This window comes from Schistocerca gregaria, chromosome 1, assembly GCF_023897955.1.
Source record: "Schistocerca gregaria isolate iqSchGreg1 chromosome 1, iqSchGreg1.2, whole genome shotgun sequence".
In the NCBI taxonomy this organism is placed as follows: domain Eukaryota; kingdom Metazoa; phylum Arthropoda; class Insecta; order Orthoptera; family Acrididae; genus Schistocerca; species Schistocerca gregaria.
In genome coordinates this window covers 187,997,059-188,018,598 of record NC_064920.1, presented here as the reverse complement: position 1 = coordinate 188,018,598, position 21,540 = coordinate 187,997,059, and the positions used below count along the sequence as shown (strand labels likewise).

Sequence of the window (21,540 nt, the reverse complement as noted above, 5' to 3'; positions counted from 1 at the left end):
TGAATCTATCATGTTTTTCAGCTTCTTTAGTTGCCTATTAAGATTATAAATTATGTGTTGCACTTAATTAATTTACGAAAATATGCTATACCTTTTCAATAATTAGTTGTTGATGTCTGCCGCTCGTGGTCTCGCTGTAGCGTTCTCGCTCCCCCGAGAACGGGGGCCCGGGTTCGATTCCTGGAGGGGTCAGGGATTTTCACCCACCTCGAGATGACTGAGTGTTGTTGTGTCGTTTTCGTCATCATCATTCATCCACATTACGATCGGAGGAAGGCAACGCCAAACCACCTCCATTAGGACCTTGCCTAGTACGTCGGTGCGGATCTCCCACATCGTTCCCCTACTCTCTGTCAAGAAGTATGGGACGTCATTTTCATAATAGTTCGTACATTATTCAGAGTCTTCATAAACGAAATGGATGCCGAAGGTCACAGTTCAGAGTAATTTGTGTCCTGGAAACAGTACACAATCAACGCATTACCCGAATGTTCTGGTAATGAAGCTGTAGTCCACGCCATCTGTTACTCAACTGCGTAGCTGCCAGCATATCACCTGTGCCTCCCTGACTGGACTTCTGCCCCACGCCAATGAGCCACTCAATGTGCCTACTGCACCATTATGTCCACGTCAAGTTTCAGAATGACTGACAGTGAACAGTAGGTCTACTAATCTGCGTTTTTCATCGCATGTCTACCGCTATGTTGAGTATCACGCACACAGCTCCCAATCGCACACAACGTGTTGACAATGAATTTTCAAATAGACAATACTTCACCACTTCTACAGACATTATACTTCCATGCGTACTTTGCAGTCTGATTACAGGTTAAATTATTAACTTGTATGGGAAGTAACTACTTAATAACTTACCAAAACTCGTTCATTCAAGAAAATAGGCAGTATGACTAAGAGTAAACAAAAGTCAAGTACGAGAAATATAGACCGCTAAACCAATTACCAAATATGTTTACGAAAAAAATTAATTACACCTGTGTTAGACATTCAAGCTTTTCAATTGCCACACTGAAACGCGAGGGACGTGGCTGACGGAGGCATGTTAGACTGAGGGAAGGAAGATTATGGTTTAACGCCCCGTCGACGGCGAGGTAATTAGAGACACAGCACAAGCTCGTACTTGGGGGAGGAAATCGACGGCCCTTTCACCTTAAGCGATTTAGCGAAATCGCTGTTAGACTGAGAGACGTGACAGCCACATATAGGCTTCCTGCGGTTTTCGTGAAGCACTCCAGATGAATGCCGGCGTGGCTCCTACAGAGCGCCCCCCAACGGTTGCCTGCTTCTTTCCCGTCCAATCCGGGCTCACGTTCCGCTCCGGTCTCAGTGCCGACGGGATGCTAAACAATATTTTGTCTAGACCGCTGGCGCATCTGAAAATGATGACGGTATCAAGTGAAACACGTTGCTATCCGTGAGGTTTCTGAATGAAGGTTGAAATAGGTACATGTAACAAAAGTTGTTAATTTTAATGCATTATCCAAGAGCATAAGTGCTATACCGATTACAAAGATGTATACGTGAAACAAAGCTGCGAGGCAGCTATCGCTAAGGCAGAGTACGTACAACAAAGAGCTTATACACTAATGACCATTAAAATTGCTACACTACGAAGATGACGTGCTACAGACGCGAAATTTAACCGACAGGAAGAAGATGCTGTGATATGCAAATGATTAGCTTTTCAGAGCATTCACACAAGGTTGGCGCCGGTGGCGACACCTACAACGTGTTGACAAGAGGAAAGTAGCCAACCGATTTCTCATACACAAACAGCAGTTGACCGGCGTTGCCTGGTGAAACGTTGTTGTGATGTCTCGTGTAAGGAGGAGAAATGCGTACCATCACGTTTCCGACTTTGATAAAGGTCGGCACTTTGAACAGTGGACGTTACATTTCAGATGTGTTGCAACCCGTGGTTCTATCCGTCATTCGATTACTGCGAAACCCTACTTTTCAGCGGTATAATGCACGACTGCATGTTGCAGGTCCTGTACGGGCGTTTCTGGATAAAGAAAATGTTCGACTGCTGCCCTGGCCAGCACATTCTCCAGGTCTCTCACCAGCTGAAAACGTCTGGTCAATTGTGGCCGAGCAACTGGCTCGTCACAATAAGCCAGTCACTACTCTTGATGAACTGTGGTATCGTGTTGAAGCTGCAAGAGCAGCCATCCAATCTCTGTTTGACTCAATGCCCAGTCGTATCAAGGACATTATTACGACCAGAGATGGTTGTTGCGGGTACTGATTTCTCAGGATCTATGCACCCAAATTGCGTAAAAATGTAATTACATGTCAGTTCTAGTATAATATATTTGTCCAATGAATACCCGTCTATCATCTGCATTTCTTCTTGGTGTAGCATTTTTAATGGCCAATAGTGTACATCTTTTTATCGATATATCAGTTATGCTCTTGGATAATGTGTCAGACTTTACTATTTTCATTATATGTACCTATTTCAAAGCCAGAAAAACGTATCTGACGACCTTTTGATGGATTGCTACAAACTGATGTTCGGACGTACAAACCAAGGCCACTGCAAGACTTGATGCTTTTTCTCAGGGATTTCAGGGAAGTGTCCACAGTGCGACTGCTGTGTTGTTAAGAGATGGGGCGTATTTTATTTGCATAAAACTCTACGCGAAGTAATTTTTCTGTAGGAAGAAGATAATCCCCTTAGATTTCACAAATAATCGATTTCATACCTTCTCTCCCGCTCTCCCCCTCATTCCCCCCCCCCCCCCCCCCCCCCCCATCTTGATGTATTGACTAGGCGCTTCCTCCAGAAATGCGCTATAATGCCTTATGTGGGCTCTATATTGTGACAGAATTCAGTCCTCACTGAAAGTATAGCTTTTAACAGGACGGGGTCACAAGCGCATCTCTAGTCATCCAGTCTCATCTTGGGAAAAATACACTCTGTTCAAAAGTTGTCTTTTTGCTGGTGGTCGGTTAGGCTGGCCGATCACTGTTTTGAGTTTGTCTGGTTTCTTCCCAGATAATATCGCCATAAAACCATTTATCAATAACAGAGAGCAGTACGATAATAAGCTGTCCATATCTGGTTCGCGATAACAACCAAAACTTCCCACAACTTCCATTAACTGCTTCTACAAGCACCACCAATAGGAGATGCCATCGAAGTGATATTTATCTTAAACATGATTCACAAAATTATTGTAAGTTATATACTTTTCTCACGTGTAATTATTTTCTGAGTTCCTTGTTGCTTTTGATATTGCTACACATTAGGTGCGAATTTCCCCGAGACTACTGACAAAATTCATGAGACCAGTTTTGAACCCTGTTGCAGGATCGTGCTGTACTCCACATCTTCATTCGGCTTCGCTGTGCTGGGTAACAAAACAATGGACGGTGTGGTCGGCCTGCTGGCGAACGGCACCGTCGATATCGGCGTCACAGCGCTAGTGATCACACACCAGCGGCTCAATTTCATCGACTTCACTGGGCCGGGCGTTCTCTGGACGTGAGTGTAAAGCGCTGTACACCGCAACGCAACCTGCTGGCGACACTAACTTGCCAATTGCAGCTTTACATTCGCAAAAAGCTATACCAAACATAATTTAGTAGTACCATTGAACTATTCTTCCCTAGTGGATAATGATTCGTAAGATATTCTCAGCCAAATCCATCACCTGACTGACACACGTGCAGTGCAAGATAAGAATAATTATAATAATATGCGGGACATACCACGTCATCTGTGTAGCAGTTGGCTATACGGAACAATGATAATGATAATAATAATAATAATAATAATAATAATAATAATAAATGACAACAACTCTCACTACCTTTCCAGTGTCTCTGGCGCTCTGATATGGAATCAATGATAAAATTCCACTACTGCTGTTTTAAAAATTTTATTACCATAACTTTAATTCTAATGTTCTCAAAATGTTGTCAGGTGTTAAATAAACGTGAATCATTTTTACTTTTACGCTACGAACAAACTTTCACAGTTGAAATTTAAAATTTTCCCGGCATCTAACTCTTCTCATACAATTTAAGGCGAACTGATGGATTCCGTATTGCTGTTACGATATGAACCAAAAAATTGCCAGAAGATACTGCGCCGAAACATCATGCATGCCATTTACAGACATCTGACAATTTGATCGAAATTTCATGGACAATATATACAGGGTGATTACAACTTAAATTAAACTTTAAAAACTTTAATGAGAAATAAATAATACAACAGTGCCTAAGGCGCACGTTTGACATTAAACAGACTGTACTACTCAGTGTTAATCGGTGTACAGGTGTGATACTGTTGGTTGCGCAAGCCCATCCAAGCTCATATCACATCGGATGGGAAAAATCGATTTTTAATTTTCCTGAGGCCAAATATCGCTTAAAAGGCATCACTCACATCGGTTTTTAATTTTACTGAGGCCAGAAATCGCATAAAAAACATGAGTCAATCAAAATCAATCGGATAATTAATTTCCGTGTGACTGGCGCAAAACATGTTCAATATGCTGTCCACCGTTTTCTGCAACAAATTGAAATCGAGAAACGCATATTCCACAACTGATCGAAGTGTTTCCGGCGTCACGTTCAGAGTGTGTTGCGCAATGTGTGCCTGAACACAACATCTTTCAGATAGCCCCACAGCCAGTAGTCACATGGATTAAGATCAGGTGATCGGGACGGCCAGGCTATAGGGTAATGGCGGCTGATAATTCTAGCATTTCCGAAATGGAGCTTCAGCAGTCTTAACTGGATTTGAAATGTGCGGAGGTGCGCCATCTTGCATAAAAATGACCCCATCCACGCTGATGGAGAGTTGGAATGACGTGGTTGCGCAAAAGACACTCATACCGCTTACCAGTGACGGTACAGGTGACAGCACCGAAAGCACCTTTTCCTTTCGAAAAAATATGGCCTTATGATAGAGAACGCGATAAACCAGCACCACACAGTTATCTTTTCGGGATGAACAGGTACTGGTTCGTTTGCGTGTGGATTTTCCGTTGCCCATATTTGACAATTCTATGTATTGACACATCCTATCAGATGGAAGTGGGCTTCGTCTGTCCACAAAATCTTCCACGGCCAATCATTGTCCATTTCCACGCGAGCGAGGAATTCTAAAGCAAAGGTTTCTCTTGCCGGCATGTCAACAGGAAGCAACTCGTGCCGAAGGGTAATTTTGAATGGATAGCAAAGAAGTATGTTTTGTAGGATTTTACGCACCATACTCACAGGAATGTTCAATGTTAGGGCAATTCTCTGTGCACCACACGTTTGCACACCACTACTCGTCTCCTACTGCATTGCTGTGGCCACTGTTTCCACTGACGTCGAATCAATTCGTTTCCTCCCTCTACCAGGTTGCACATCAAAACAGCCCGTCTTTTCGAATTTCCGAATCATTTTCTCCAAACCCACGGCAGTCATCGGACCAACGCCTTTTTTTTTCCAAACTCTTCAGTGTCCGGAACTTCTGCAGCGCGACATGTGCCCAGTCATCGTTCTTGTAATACAACTTTTCAAGCAGACCGCGAGCCTGTATTGAGACAGTCTTGGCGAACGTCACAGACGCGAAAGGAGGAAAAGCCCTGTACCTGACGTGTTTATACCAACTTATATGGGTAGTGCCCATGACAGGTGTTGTCATTTACGTATTCTGACACGTACAGTGCTATCTATTGATCAATTTTCAGAATATTTTTATTCTTCTGCCATACGTTTCCCCCTTCTCCAATAATATTCCATTGCAATTTTACATCATTCTGACCAGTGATGTTATTTGTACAGCGTTTTGAAAGTTTAACCTTAATTATAATGACCCTGTATATTTGCTATTTCGTATCCTTTACGAGTAAAACAGAATAATTAAAAGTACTAGAGATTTCCATCGTTAATGTGGCTGTATGGGGTACAATCTTATGGATAATTACAGGCGCTACAGTCTGGAACCGAGCATCCGCTACGGTCGCAGGTTCGAATCCTGCCTCGGGCATGGATGTGTGTGATGTCCTTAGGTTAGTTAGGTTTAAGTAGTTCTAAGTTCTAGGCGACTGATGACCTCAGAAGTTAAGTCGCACAGTGCTCAGAGCCATTTTGATAATTACAGGATAGAAAATTTGTCCCGTACTGCAACTAAGTCGACTTCATTTTGTTTTACCATTACTAATTTCGAGGCCTCCAGCCTCATAATCAGATGTACATGATATATGCACATCAAATTAGGCGTGCTATGTACGCTATAGGGACATGTCTTGTAGACATCAATTGTCAAAACGGCGGTTAATAGAACTAATCACACGTCGCTCAATGACAGGCAGTAAGTAGTTGTTATTTGGAAACAGTAACCAGAAGCCCCCACCTGATGATGTCGAGAAGTTGGCCTGAAGAAATATTGTGGTACTTATACAAGGTGATCCAGCCACAGACCCGAAGGCCATGTACCGAGCATATAATGTTGACTGCCTGGAGAGTCACGAGAGTTGCCTGTTTTTATGGAAAAAGTTTTTGGACATTCTTAGTTCTTTAGACGTTCTTGCCGTTTTATTTGTGTATCTATAGTTTTTATCTCCTGTAATTACACTTTGTTGACACTGCTGTATTCCAAATGTTCTGTGATTTAGCTCTGTGACAAACTGAAATGCTTCGAGCGTCTTCTAAATTTACATATTTTCTCACTTTCTGATGAGCCTTAATTTTTATACATTACGGTAATGTTACTTCCTAAAGTTGTCGTCAAGGTTGCCAGAAGGTTCAGTCAGATTATAGAGAATATCTAGAAATTGGGCAGAAGCAGAAAGGTCTCAGAAAAAAAAGGAACTGTTGTAGCCAAGACGGCCAGGAGTTCAGTTTGGTTTCAGGGCCGAAACTGAAACTAGAAGTCTCTTTCCTATTTGGAACTGAAAAGGTCCCCAATAACAAGAAAAGCTATAAATTTGAACTGTGTTAACTCTCGCTGTCTCCTAGCAGTTGTTGTTGTGGTCTTCAGTCCTGAGACTGGTTTGATGCAGCTCTCCATGCTACCCTATCCTGTGCAAGCTTCTTCATGTCCCAGTACCTACAGCAACCTACATCCTTCTGAATCTGTTTAGTGTATTCATCTCTTGGTATCCCTTTACGATTTTTACTCACCGCGCTGCCCTCCAATATTAAACTGGTGATCTTTTGATGCCTCAGAACATGTCCCATCAATCGATCCCTTCTTCTAGTCAAGTTGTGCCACAAATTTCTCTTCTCTCCAATTCTATTCAATACCTCCTCATTAGTTATGTGACCTACCCACCTTATCTTCAGCATCCTTCTGTAGCACCACATTTCGAAAGCTTCTATTCTCTTTTTGTGTAAACTATTTATCGTCCACGTTTCACTTCCATACATGGCTACACTCCATACGAATACTTTCAGAAATGACTTCCTGACACTTAAATCTATACTCGATGTTAACAAATTTCTCGTCTTCAGAAACGCTTTCCTTGCCATTGCCAGTCTACATTTTATATCCTCTCTTCTTCGACCATCATCAGTTATTTTGCTCCCCAAATAGCAAAACTCATTTACTACTTTATGCGTCTCATTTCCTAATCTAATACACTAAGCATCACCCGATTTAATTCGACTACATTGCATTATCGTCGTTTTGCTTATGTTGATGCTCGTCTTATATCCTCCTTTCCAGATACCGTCCATTCCGATCAGCTGTTCTTCCAGGTCCTGTGCTGTCTCTGACAGAACCTCAAAGTTTTAATTTCTTCTCCATGGATTTTAATTCCTACTCCGAATTTTTCTTTTGTTTCCTTTATTGCTTGCCCAATATATTGATTGAATAACATTGGGGAGAGGCTACAACCCTGTCTCACTCCCTTCCCAACCGCTGCTTCCCTTTCATGCCCCTCGACTCTTATAACTGCCATCTGGTTTCTGCACAAATTGTATTTTACCCCCACCACATTCATAATTTGAAAAAGAGTATTCCAGTCAACATTGTCAAAAGCTTTCTCTAAGTCTACAAATGCTAGAAACGTAGGTTTGCCTTTCCCCTTAATCTAGCTTCTAAGATAAATCGTAGGGTCAGTATTGCCTCACGTCTTCCAACATTTCTGCGGAATTCAAACTGATCTTCCCCGAGGTCGGCTTCTTCCAGTTTTTTCATTTGTCTGTAAAGAATTCGTGTTAGTATTTTGCAGCCGTGGCTTATTAAATTGATAGTTCGGTAATTTCCACATCTGTCAACACCTGCTTTCTTTGGGATTGGAATTATTATATTCTTCTTGAAGTCTGAGGGAATTTCGCCTGTCTCATACATCTTGCTCACCAGATGGTAGAGTTTTCTCAGGGCTGGCTCTCCCAAGGCTGTCAGTAGTTCTAATGGAATGTTGTCGACTTAGATCTTTCAATGCTCTGTCAAACTCTTCACACAGTGTCATATCTCCCATTTCATCCTCATCTACATCCTCTTTCATTTCCATTATATTGTCCTCAAGTACATCGCCCTAGTATAGACCCTCTATATACTCCTTCCATCTGTCTTCTTTCCCTTCTTTGCTTAGAACTGGGTTTCCATCTGAGCTCTTGATATTCATGCAAGTGGTTCTCTTTTCTCCAAAGGTCTCTAATTTTCCTGTGGGCAGTATCTATCTTACCCCTAGAGATATACGTCTCTACATCCTTGCGTTTGTATTCTTTTTTGCCTGCTTCATTTACTGCATTTTTATATTTCCTCCTTTCATCAATTACATTTCCTAGCAGTTATCATCTCGAATGGGATACACTCTTTACATAATTAAGAACATTTATTTTATTTTAACCATCGCCATTGTTGTTAGTTGACTTAAGTGAGCGAAACAGTGTGCGCCATGTGTTTGGGAAACTTGTAAGCCTTTATCTGTCACTGCATTTTACCTGAGGTGGAGGTAAAGAACCAGTCATGCATTTGTCTAAAAGACAAAAACAGCACACTCCGGCTGGTCGATGTATCACACCAATGGTCGTTAATCAGGCACCCTGTCTAGGAGCTACAGCGCTGCTCGTTGTAGTAAAAGCAGATCAAAAAGATATTGTCATCGAATATAAATTTAAATCACAGAAATACTTGTCTGGAGCGTAACGTTAAACAAGTGAGACGTGGACGTCAAGCCGTACAGACAAGAGTGGGATAGAAGCTTTTGAAATACGGTAAACAGAAGAATTAGTTTCTTTTGCATCTTCCGCTTTGTATGGTCGTGGTCTATGAAACTTTTTTTGTTCACAGTGTTTCGTCCTGAGTTCCGTTGAACATCTTCAAAGATGCTCCTGGTCCCGTTGAATCTTGCCAACTTAATCAACTCGGCAAGAGGGTGTTCTCAGGACAGTTAATCCTTGTCAAAGATAAAGCTGAGGTACTAGTCCTACAGGGTCTGCAGGTGAACTTTGAAGAAGTTTGAAAGATGGGAAATGAGGTACTAGCAAAAGTAAAGTTGTATGAGTCGTGCTTGGATAGGGCAGTAGGTGAACACTTGCCAGGAAATGACAGATGTCCCAGGTTCGAGTCCGGTCTCGCACACAGTTTTGATATGCTAGGAAGTTTCAAAACAGTACACATTCCACTGCAAAGCGAGTATTCATCCTTACCTGATTCTGAAACCAAGCGTTAACAATGATTAAATCAGCGCAAAATTATGCCATGTGCGTTCCTCTTTCATTACTTTCCCCAGTCCATGATCTCCTACACTGTCACTATTCGAATCACCCATCATAATTAAATTTTTGTCGCCCTTAAGTAGCTGAAAAATTTGTTTGATGCCATCACACATTTCCTAGTCGGCAAATAAACTTGTACTACTGTGGTGGTTGTGTGCTTTGTGTTTGTCTTTGCTACGATAATATCTTTCACTATGCTCTTCATAGTAGCTTGCAGAAATTCCTATTTTCTTATTCATTATTAGACTTACTTCTACTTTACACCTATTTGATTTTCTATTTACTACTTACTGTACTTATCTGACCAGAAGTCCTTTCCTTCCTGTCATTCCACTTCATGAATTCTCACTACATCTAATTTGAATCTATCCATTTCTCTTTTTAAATCTCTAACCTGCCTTAAGTCTTCGCAACGATAATGTGATCACTGTCCTCTTCATAGTAGCTTGCCAAAGTTCCTATTTTCGTATTCATTATTACAATTTCTTACGCATTAGCCCTAATTCATTTTCTATTTACAGAACTGTACTTAAACTGATCACAAGTCGTGTTCTTCCATTCATATCTAACTTCATTCTATCCCTTTCCCTTTTTAAATTCTCTAATTTACGTACCAGGTTAAAGTATCTCACATTCCGAGTTACCACCCATAAAAAGGTAGTTTTGTTGTTGCTGATGACGATAATCTCTTGAGTAGTCCCTGCCGGAGATCGGATCTGAAGGGAGACTATTTTACTTCCGGAATATTTTACCCAAGAGGAGACTGCTGTCATTTAACTGTACAGTAGATCTGTGTGCGCTCGGGAAAAATAACAGCTGCAGTTTTCCCTTGCTATTAGTAGTTCTCAGTTGCAGCACCGCAAAATCTTATTGGTTAACGTTGTAAGTGTTGTGTACATAGTTCCACGTAGTCAGCGCGTACACAACTTTCCCACTAGAGCGCTCCCCGCTAAGCACAACAGTGCAGGCGCAGCGCTCGTCTGTCTCTGCACTACGAGATGGCGCTGCCACAGAGACGGACCAAATTCTGCTTCCGCCGATCCGCGTATTAATATGTAACGCAGCCAATGAGATTGCTGCTAACGTAGAACCTTTTCTCCTCGCCGATCACACTCGCGTAGAGATACATGAACGCGCGAAGTATTATAACGAGTGTACAGATCTCCGATTAGTCAGTCTGCATTTGTCTGCGCCAGTCTGTAACGGTCTGCATTTGTCTGCAACAGTCTGTACGAGTTCTACATTTGTCTGTACCAGTCTATGGTCAAGTTTCAGTCTGCGCCAAATAAGATTACCCTATTCCTGTACATAGCCATGAACATAAATGTATAGACACTTTTGTCAAGTATCAGAGATATATGTGAGAGTAAGATTAATGTACCAATACCAAAGGAACTTCAGATTGTCAATTGTAAATAGCATCCAGAACCAAGGTAAGTAATTTTTATGCTTGTTATTATTTTAATAAACGTGTGCAAAAATTAATCAAGTTCTGTTGAAAGTTGGTCACCAATATCTGCTACTCTAAGCGTGCAAGTGGCATTTCTATCTTCTGTCCTAACACCAGAAGATAAACACGTCACGATAAGACCACAAGACATATTGCTCACACTCGCCTACTTCGTTAGAGCGACAAGTCAAATAATCTGATGGTGTGTGTACTGAAGGTCTTATAGTACGCACACCACAGTAAGGCCATATTAGTATGCCATCCTGACTGCTGCCCATGCAACTATTGAACCGTCTCTAATGACCTCGTTGTCGACGGGACGTTAAACACTAACCACCACCAGCACCAACTATTGAAAAAGCAACTACCCCTCTTTAGGAAACACTTGTTTTACTGGCCTCTCACAGTTATGCCCCCATTGTGGTTGCACATATGGTACGGCTATCAGTGTCATTGAGGCATCTAAGCGAGGTCTATGGTTCATCACTGCGGGCGATTGCTCTGACTAAAGACCACAGTAGCAACAAAAGGTAGTGTAAATTACGGGTGAGAGGTAGATAATACAATGATTTTTCTTGCAGCACCAAGATCGCGTTCCGGCACCCAAAGGCGGTGGGCGTGTACGCGACACTTTTCCGGCCGTTCGAGCCCCCTCTATGGGTTGCCAGCAGTGTGGTGTACTCGCTGGTGCTGGCCACCGCGTGGCTCGCCTACCGAGCCGTGCGCTGCTGCGAGGGCGGACACGAAGGCAGCTGGAGCTCGGCGCTGCTCCTGCTCTGCTCCGCCATCAGCCAGCAAGGTGCGCTACTCTCCTCAGCCTAATACTGTGGACTCACTGCTACTTTTGGATTCGCTCTTTCTACCTTCTCATATTACACTGTCACATTAATGTACACTACTGGCCATTAAAATTGCTACACCACGAAGATGACGTGCTGCAGTCGCGAAATTTTAACCGACAGGAAGAAGATCCATCACGTTTCCGACTTTGATAATAGTCGGATTGCAGCCTATCGCGATTGCGGTTTACCGTATCGCGACATTGCTGCTCCCGTTGCTCGAGATCCAGTGCCTGTTAGCAGAACGTGGAATCGGTGGGTTCAGGAGGGTAATACGAAACACCGTGCTGGATCCCAACGGCCTCGTATCACTAACAGTCGAGATGACAGGCATCTTATCCTAATGGCAGTAATGAATCGTGCAGCCCCATCTCGACCCCTGAGTCAACAGATGGGGACGTTTGCAAGAAAACAACCATCTGCACGAACAGTTCGACGACGTTTGCAACAGCATGGACTATCAGCTCGGAGACCATGGCTGCGGTTATCCTTGACACTACATCACAGACAGGAGCGCCTGCGATGGTGTACTCAACAACGAACCTGGGTGCACGAACGGCAAAACGTCATTTTTTCGGATGACTCCAAGTTCTGTTTACAGCATCATGATGGTCGCATCCGTGTTTACCGACATTGCGGTGAACGCACATTGGAAGCGTGTATTCGTCATCGCTATACTGGCGTATCACCTGGCGCGGTGGTATGGGGTGCCATTGGTTACACGTCTTGGTCGCCTCTTGTTCGCATTGACAGCAATTTGAACAGTGGACCTTACATTTGAGATGTGTTACGACCCGTGGCTCTAACCTTCATTCGACCACTGCGAAACCCTACATTTCAGCAGGATAATGCACGACCGCATGTTGCAGGTCCTGTACGGGTCTTTCTGGGTACGTAAAATGTTCGACAGTTACCCTGGGCAGCACTTTCTCCATATCTCTCACCGGGTTTTCCGTCATTTCCCTAAATCGCTTCAGGTAAATGCCGGGATGGTTCCTTTGAAAGGGCACGGCCGACTTCCTTCCCCATCCTTCCCTCACCCGAGCTTGCGCTCCGTCTCTAATGACCTCGTTCTCGATGGTACGTTAAACACTAATCTCCTCTTCCCCCTCATCTCGCCAATTGAAAACGTCTGGTCAATGGTGGCCGAGCAACTGCCACGTCATTGACGCCAGTAACTACTCTTGATGAACTGTGGTATCATGTCGAAGCTGCATGTGCAGCTGTACCTGTACACGCCATCCAAGCACTGTTTGACTCAATGCTCTGGCGTATCAAGGCCACTATTACGGCCAGAGGTGGTTGTTCTGGCTGCTGACTTCTCAGGATCTATGCACTCAAATTGCGTGAAAATGTAATCACATGTCAGTTCTAGTATAATATATTTGTTCAATGAATACTCGTTTATCATCTGCATTTCTTCTTGGTGTAGCAATTTTAATAGCCAGTAGTGTAAAACGTACAAAAAGCCTCAATAAGCACATTTTGCAGCATACACCGTCGTGCGATGTACCGTGGCCAGCCCGCTAGGTTTCTGGGTTGAGGATCCATTACATATACACCACGTTCGAGATCGTCCCACAGATTCTCGATCGAGTTTAAACACGAGAGTTTGGTGGCCAGGAGAGTACGATGAACTCATTCTGATGCTCTCCGAATCACGCACGCAACTGCGAGCCATGTGACAAGTTGCATCGTCCAGCTGGTAGATGCCGAAAAAAAAACAAACTGCACGTTTGGGTGGACATGGTTCCCAAGGACAGATGCAAGCTTCTGTTTGAACCGTGAATTTCCTTACAAAACTTTTTCTTAAGAAATTTTCTTTATTTACCAGTGATTCATCAAGAACATTAACACATTTAATCACACTAGGTGAGCGTGGAAGTACTTGCCAGGGAGTAACTGATGGAAACATATTAAATTTCAACAAATGGACATTTTGTTCCTAAAACCCTCTCTTTGAAAAAAAAGATTTAAAATTACAATCAGAAAGCACCCTCTAAATATCAAGTTACAATTATTCAGAGGCAGAAATAAAAAAAAATGTTATGACAGTAGCCTTCGGGCTGAGGACCTTGCCGCTACCTTTTAACACGGCCGTAGTCACGACCGCTCACAACCACCTCCGAAAGACTACAATGGTACAAATCTGCAACAGACCAGATTACTTTAAACTAAAAATTTTAACAACTCACAAAAAACATAAACTATGCACCCGTAGGAGGGATGGCAATGGTTCAAAACACTCACATTAAAATGTACTTGCCCACCGAAAGTGTAACTTGTTTTAAAAGAAAACTCTAAAGGTGGAAGAGTGGCAACAGTATATACTAAAATGACCCTTTTAATTAAAAACCCATGAAATCCAGTCTCACATAAAATGTACAAACATGTTCTACATTACAAATATACCGCCTCTCAAGATGATAGGCAAGATAAAAACACATTTCAGGAATTCGGCCTTTACACCTTAAGCAATAAATTCGTTAACGCCGAATCCGACAAACGTGACAGAGGCAGCTATTAACGTACGGCAGACCGACAGACAGACAGACAGAGAGACACTAACTGCCTAACAAATGCGGACGAGGGACAGACGAGCAAGCTGGGGACGAGAGACTGACTAAGAAAACAAGAAGAATTTAACAAGTAAATTAAACAACATATCACGAATCACGTGACTTCTAATAACTGCGATGTCTGGCGAAGACCTGGCGCAGCACCCCCAAAACCCTCTCCCAAACCGTCCGCTGCCAGCCGCTTCAACGGACACAGGAAGGCGCGCCGATCTCCCGTCTCACGGCGTCGCAGCTCGCAGCGGCTAGCCGATGTCGTGTGTTGACTCCTGTTGCTCTCGTATCGGCCGCGAAGCCACTACCCCTCGCTATACGGCGCGGCCCAGTGGACTCACATGGCAACCTGACATGCGCCGACGCTCAAGGCGGACAAGTCATCATGTGTCCCAGTGCGCGACCGACCAACCGATCGATCCAACCGCCAATGGCCATTGCCTGAACAAACTCGAGCAGACTGGCGGCCTAACACATACTAGCGCTCCGGACGACATACAGACACTGACTGCCCCACACCGATCCGGCTGACCAACTGACCAGACTCGCCGAGACTGCCTCACTGCCGAGCACTTAGCGCCCCTTAAATGCACGTGAACAGGAAACTTTTCCCCTTTCCCAGCAGAGGGAGACACCAAAGCTGCGATTGCCACAGCGGCGCCACCGACAGAAACGGAAGGCGACTGCTTTACACTATGCGCTGCGGCGGGCTCTTCAAAACAGCAAATTTTACCACGGCTCACTGTTAATCGATTGTGCTTTCCAAATGACGAGATCACACTGGAATGCCCTCCGCCTTGGACCCTACCATGTTGCAGCATGTATGTTTTTGGAGGTTTCACGCCGTGCGCGACAATCGCCATCTGTCCTATAGAGCACAAAACGTGATCCATCTGAAAAGGCCACCTGCCGCCTCTCAGCGGACCTCCAGTTGCGGTACTGGCGTGCAGATTCCAACCCTCGTCGCCAGTCAACGGCAGTGAACACGGATGCATGAACCAGGCGCCTGCTATGCAGGCCGGTAAGCAGCAATGTTCGCTGAACGGTCGTTGAGGTGACACTGTTGGTACCCCACAAGTTCATCCCGTCAGTGAGTTGCTCAACATGTCCATTATAATTATTCGGGCTGTTATGCCGTGGTCTGTTGATGAATTCTGTGTCAATTCCCAACGTTTCGTCCCCGTCTGCGGGGGACATCTTCAAGGGGGTCTGTAGCTAAATGGAAGATCCAACACAGCCACTGGCTCGCTACTCAATCAGTCAGTAGCGAGCCATTGGGTGTGTTGGACCTTTCATCGAGCTACAAACCCCCTTGAAGATGTTCCCCCGCAGACGGGGACGAAACGTTGGGAACTGACACAGAATTTATCAACCGACCACGGCATAACAGCCAGGATAATTATAATGGACATGACATTTTCGGCCGTGAAAGTCTACATTTTAGTATCAGTTGCTCAACAGTCATCATAGGGATTTTTGTAAGACGGTGTAATACCAATAACATATGAAACGTATCATCCTGACACTAATCTGACACGTTTCAACCGTGTTATGCCTTGTGTAAAAAGGAGAAGTGTCTACATGCACGTGGTGCAGCAGAATCATGACCTATCAAGACTGCAGTTTATTGTTGCCCAAAATTGGTGTGAATGTGAATGAGCAGCTTGGATAGCTGTACACGTCTGAATGTCATTTCTGGTATTCAGGGAGGTGCGCCAGACCCAGTTGCGCATTATCGACAAGGACTGGTGTACCAGAGAGCCTGCGTTTAGATTCCCACATTCAGCTAGGTGACTACTGGGCTGGTTCCCATGTACTACGCCAGTTGCACGTTTGCAAAACGTTCGCACTCTTTCACATCGGATAACACTAAACATTGACAAACGGTATACAGAAATTCCATCAAGAGGGAGAAAGCATGGCGATAGGAAGGGGGTCCGGCCACCCCCTGCCACTAACATTGTCAAATATAAAAATTAAATGATCGACCCTTAGCCCGCATCTCGTGGTCGTGCGGTAGCGTTCTCGCTTCCCACGCCCGGGTTCCCGGGCTCGATTCCCGGCGGGGTCAGGGATTTTCTCTGCCTCGTGATGGCTGGGTGTTGTGTGATGCCCTTAGATTAGTTAGGTTTAAGTAGTTCTAAGTTCTAGGGGACTAATGACCATCGATGTTAAGTCCCATGGTGCTCAGAGCCATCTGAACCATTTGATCTGCCCTTTGAAGATACGCGATACAGGCCAGGGACCAAGAAGAAGATTAAAATTATTACTGTGCACGAGCTAACCGGGATCCCACGACTGGAAAGCAAATATGGAATTGATGGTGTAAGAAGAGCCAAATTCACCCGCATGCATCGAGCGAGATAGTGCAGTGGTCAGCACATTGGAGTCGCGTTTGGGTGGATAATGGTTCAGTTCTATATCCTACGATCCTGATTTGAATTTAACATGATTTCTCTAAACTGCTCCACATATACGCCAGGATGGTTCCTTTTAAAGGACATGCCGATTTCCTTATCATTGATTCATTCCAAGTTCGTGCTCAATCTCCAATTACCTTGATATCGGAAAGTTAAATCCTAATCCTCCATCGTTCATCAGTGGCGTGCAGGATCTCATCGACCCTACGTGACGAGCTCCTTAGAGAATTGACACTTGTTTTCTCATCCGTGCAGCATATTACAACCATGGGGCCAAGAAATAGACATACCTGCAGCACCAAATGTATCGACACCGGCAGTGCAATGACATCTGAAGGACCATGACTGCCAGCATAGAGACCGTTTTACAGCTTCTCTTGACACAGCAGCCGAGACAACCGCGTTTGGCGACAAGAATGTACATGAGGACTGCCAGCACGTCGACTTTCCAAACGAGTCTTGGAAAATTGCAATCGTCATAGTCGAGTGTGCCAAGCACCTGTAATCATGCCGTGTACTCTCTCTTAAAAATACATTAAAATTTTTCAAAATATCAACCGTGCAAGTATACTTCTGCATCTGTAAGGCAGTCTGGTTCAAATGGCTCTGAGCACAATGGGACTTAACATCTATGGTCATCAGTCCCCTAGAACTTAGAACTATTTAAACCTAACTAACCTAAGGACATCACACAGCAGCCAGTCATCACGAGGCAGAGAAAATCGCTGACCCCGCCTGGAATCGAATCCGGGAACCCGGGCCTGGGAAGCGAGAACGCCAGCGTACGACCACGAGCTGCGGACTAAGGCAGTCTGGTACGACATTCCAACTGTACAAGCTGTCTGAGTCTTGATCGATTTACAGCTACGCTAAACTTGTGCAAGCATACAAAGAAGCATATGCTTTAGTGTGTTGATATTTGTAGGCTTTTATAAGTAAACTAGCCGTTTCCCCATAGCTTCACCCATGTACGCACACACCTCCTCCTTCCCCCATTGTGTCCACCTCTTCCTCTGTCTGTCCACCTCCTCTTCCCTCTTCTGACTATCTCCTCCCCCTTGCACCTCTGTGTCTTCATCTCCTGCTGTCCCTCTCTCCGACCATATCTTCCTCCCTCTCCCTCTTTCCAATCTCACTCTCCGTTATCCTATCCCACCTACCTATCACACCTTTACAACATCCATGTGCATCATCCATCTTCCCCACCTCACCTTTGTCCTCCTCCCACTCGCTCCACTATGCCCTCCTCTAACTATCTCCATCTGTCCACAGTCATTCTCATCGGTATGTGATGCCCTTGCAGTACAGTTCAATACAGCAGGTCAATATTACTCACACAATACGGCTGTCATGATGGCCAGGATATACACCAGCAGCTTGAAAATCATTTATTTGAACCTGTTGTACGGTCCACCATGTCAAGTAGGTCGATAAAGCAGGATGATACTATTCCAACACAACTCACCTGTCATGAAGGGCAACCTACATATTGGGGCCCAAAAAGAGAAAAACACATTACTCGCCTCTGGCATGTAGGCTGTTCTACAAAACAGGTTGAATTGGCAGGCTGTTACTGTTCCCACAAAACATACTTATCATGCAGGGCACCTATAATCCAGGTTCTGCGAAAAAAAAACTTTCCCTGAATCTCTGCTCCTGTTGGAGATAGAAGGTTATAAACCCCTCAGTGCTGATAGTTATTAGGCCTGCTGTTTCTGTACCAAATTTGACAGAACTCAATCCAGGAGTTTTGAAGGAGATCCTGGATAACACATGTACACTCTGCTTTGTATACTGAGTATAACAGGTACAAATGCAGATACTTTTACATGTGGTACATTAATCTGGACACACGTCAGTGTACTGGTTGTTTTTTCTTTGCATTGTACAATTGTCCTGCAAACACATCACATTTACTACCCAATGTTTTCTACATGGTCACCATGAAATCGACTATGTCCACAGTATAGACTAACCGTTCATGTGTCAGCACTTCAACACCTTATCTGCTGTCAAGGGGAAAAGAAGCATTAATGGCTTGCTCTTGCCATAAATATTTGTGTTATGTTCATTGCACCAACCTCAGTCACCAATAGCAACATCTCCACTTATACCTTTACAGCCTGTATATAACAGATGTCACATTGGAGTCAGTCATCGTAGTAGCGTCTCATTGAATGATGTGAAGCAAATCAGTAGCGAAAAACTGGAAGCGTTTATTTGAGTGTGTAGAAACCAGCTTCGTCTCTGGAGCATTAATTCAAACGCCTAACGTGATGAGAGGCGTGCTGCACACAATCTGTCATATTGCAGTTGCTCCTTCTGCAAAAGGTGCTACCATTAAGAAAACAAACCCCTTGAGTTTCGGCTGCAGCAGATAAGATAAAACCATTGGTAGGCATTTATAAATATGGGGCCTTCTATAGATGAGATACACAAGGTGTAACAAACATTGTGGTTGAAAATTATATAGATGGCACAAACCTAAACTTCAAATTAATCATCAAAAACGAATATTTAGATGTTTACTGAACTTAACTTTGTAGTAATAACTAAAGATGGCCATCAATTTCAACATATGAATTACAATGGAGCATAAAATTTTCATGTATTCTCAAATACGCCTCCCATCTGTTCTAAAGTGAGACAGATAGACGTATGGAACCCTACTAATCACTTCCTATTCAATTTCTACTGGGGTAAAAGAGTGTCGTGTGGCATCGTTGGCTTGGATGGTTCAAATGGCTGTGAGCACTATGGGGCTCAACATCTGAGGTCATCAGTCCCCTAGACCTTAGAACTACTTAAACCTAACTAACCTAAGGACATCACACACATACATGCCCGAGGCAGGATTCGAACCTGCGACCGTAGCGGTCGCGCGGCTCTAGACTGAAGCACCTAGAACCGCTCGGCCACACAGGCCAGTTATTGGCTTGGAGATCACAAGGCTAAGTTCAGCCACCTAATCAGAAAGCGATTTCTTGCTCTCCACACCAAACCCTTTCCCCATGGCCTGTATAGCACTCTGAACTCACATATACGAGGACGTTGGTTCAAATTTGCATCCTCCCATACAGGTTACTTTTTCCGTGATTTCCCTAAATCACTCCAGGTAAATGCTGGAATGGTTCCTTTGAAAATGCATAGCCAATTTACTTTCCCATTCTTGACTCCATTCGAGATTTTACTTCGTCTCTAATGACCTCGATGTCAACATAACGTTAAATCCAATCTTCTTTTCCTCTTTCTTTGATAGATGGATCACCGTTAACAATGATACACATCCTCATTCATGAAACACTGTGAAGAAGTTTGGAATTCGATCTAGTACATTGCCTCAATGTCTGGTGATCAGGAACTTGATACCACCAACTCTCCTCATCTTGTCACCGAAAGGCTGATAGTGAAAATTTCTTTCCCAACACACAGCTATCCAATGTATTTGCTTCCGCACAAAATGCTCTGAAACATTAACTAACATAGCATTTAGTCACTGTCAGTAAGTTCTGTCCAGATGTCAGCACCGAGCGAGGTGGCGCAGTGGTTAGACACTGGACTCGTATTCGGGAAGACCACGGTTCAATCTCGCGCCCGGCCATCCTGATTTAAGGTTTTCCGTGATTTCCCTAAATCGCTCCAGGCAAATGCCGGGATGGTTCCTTTGAAAGGGCACGGCCGACTTCCTTCCCCGTCCTTCCCTAATCCGATGAGACCGATGACCTCGCTCTCTGGTCTCCTTCCCCAAACCAGCCCAACCTCCAGATGTCAGCTGTAATGAAAATTAAAAATTTACTTAACATTTAGAAATGACATTTGACAACATAAGGTTTCATAAAGCAGCAGCATTCTCTCTTCAGGCCAAAAGTGGCCCATCGGAACCATCCGACGGCCGTGTCATCCTCAGTTGAGGAAGCGGATAGGACGGACGTGTGATCAGCACACCGCTCTCCCGGTCGTTACGATGGTTTTCTTTGAACGGAGCCGCTACTATTCGGTCGAGTAGCTCCTCAATTGGCATCACGAAGCTGAGTGCACCCCGAAAAACGGCAACAGCGCATGGCAGCCCGGATGGCCATCCATCCAAGTGCCGGCCACGCCCGACAGCGCTTAACTTCGGTGATCTGACGGGGACCAATATATCCACTGCGGCAAGGCCGTTGCCTAAAGTTTCACAAAGAAAAATGATTCAAATGACTCTAAGCACTTTGGGACTTAACATCTGAGGTCATCAGTGCCCTAGAAACTACTTAAACCTAACTAACCTAATGACATCACACACATCCACGCCCGAGGCAGGATTCGAACCTGCAACCGTAGCAGCAACGCGGTTCCAGACTAAAGCACCTAGAACCATTCAGCCGCCACAGCGGCCGTTTCATAAAGCAATGATGTATATAAGATGGTCCACTGATGGTGACCGGGCCAAATATTTCACGAAATAAGCATCAAACGAAAAACTACGAAGAATGAGACTCGTCTAGCTTGAAGGAAGAAACCAGATGGCGCTATGGTTGGCCCGCTAGATGGCGCTTCCATAGGTCACACGCATATCAACTGAGTTTTCT

At 44.2% G+C, this 21,540-nt stretch overlaps 1 protein-coding gene across 1 annotated transcript in view; it reads left to right on the top strand.

The window, feature by feature from the left end:
* The window catches only part of LOC126336828 (ionotropic receptor 75a-like), a 120,282-nt gene that overhangs the window by 46,073 nt on the left and 52,669 nt on the right, over window positions 1–21,540 (top strand). The window contains exons 5-6 of the mRNA XM_050000929.1: window positions 3,335–3,508; window positions 11,725–11,942. Of these exons, the coding sequence (XP_049856886.1) occupies window positions 3,335–3,508; window positions 11,725–11,942 (392 nt within the window). The remainder of the gene's footprint in view (window positions 1–3,334; window positions 3,509–11,724; window positions 11,943–21,540) is intronic.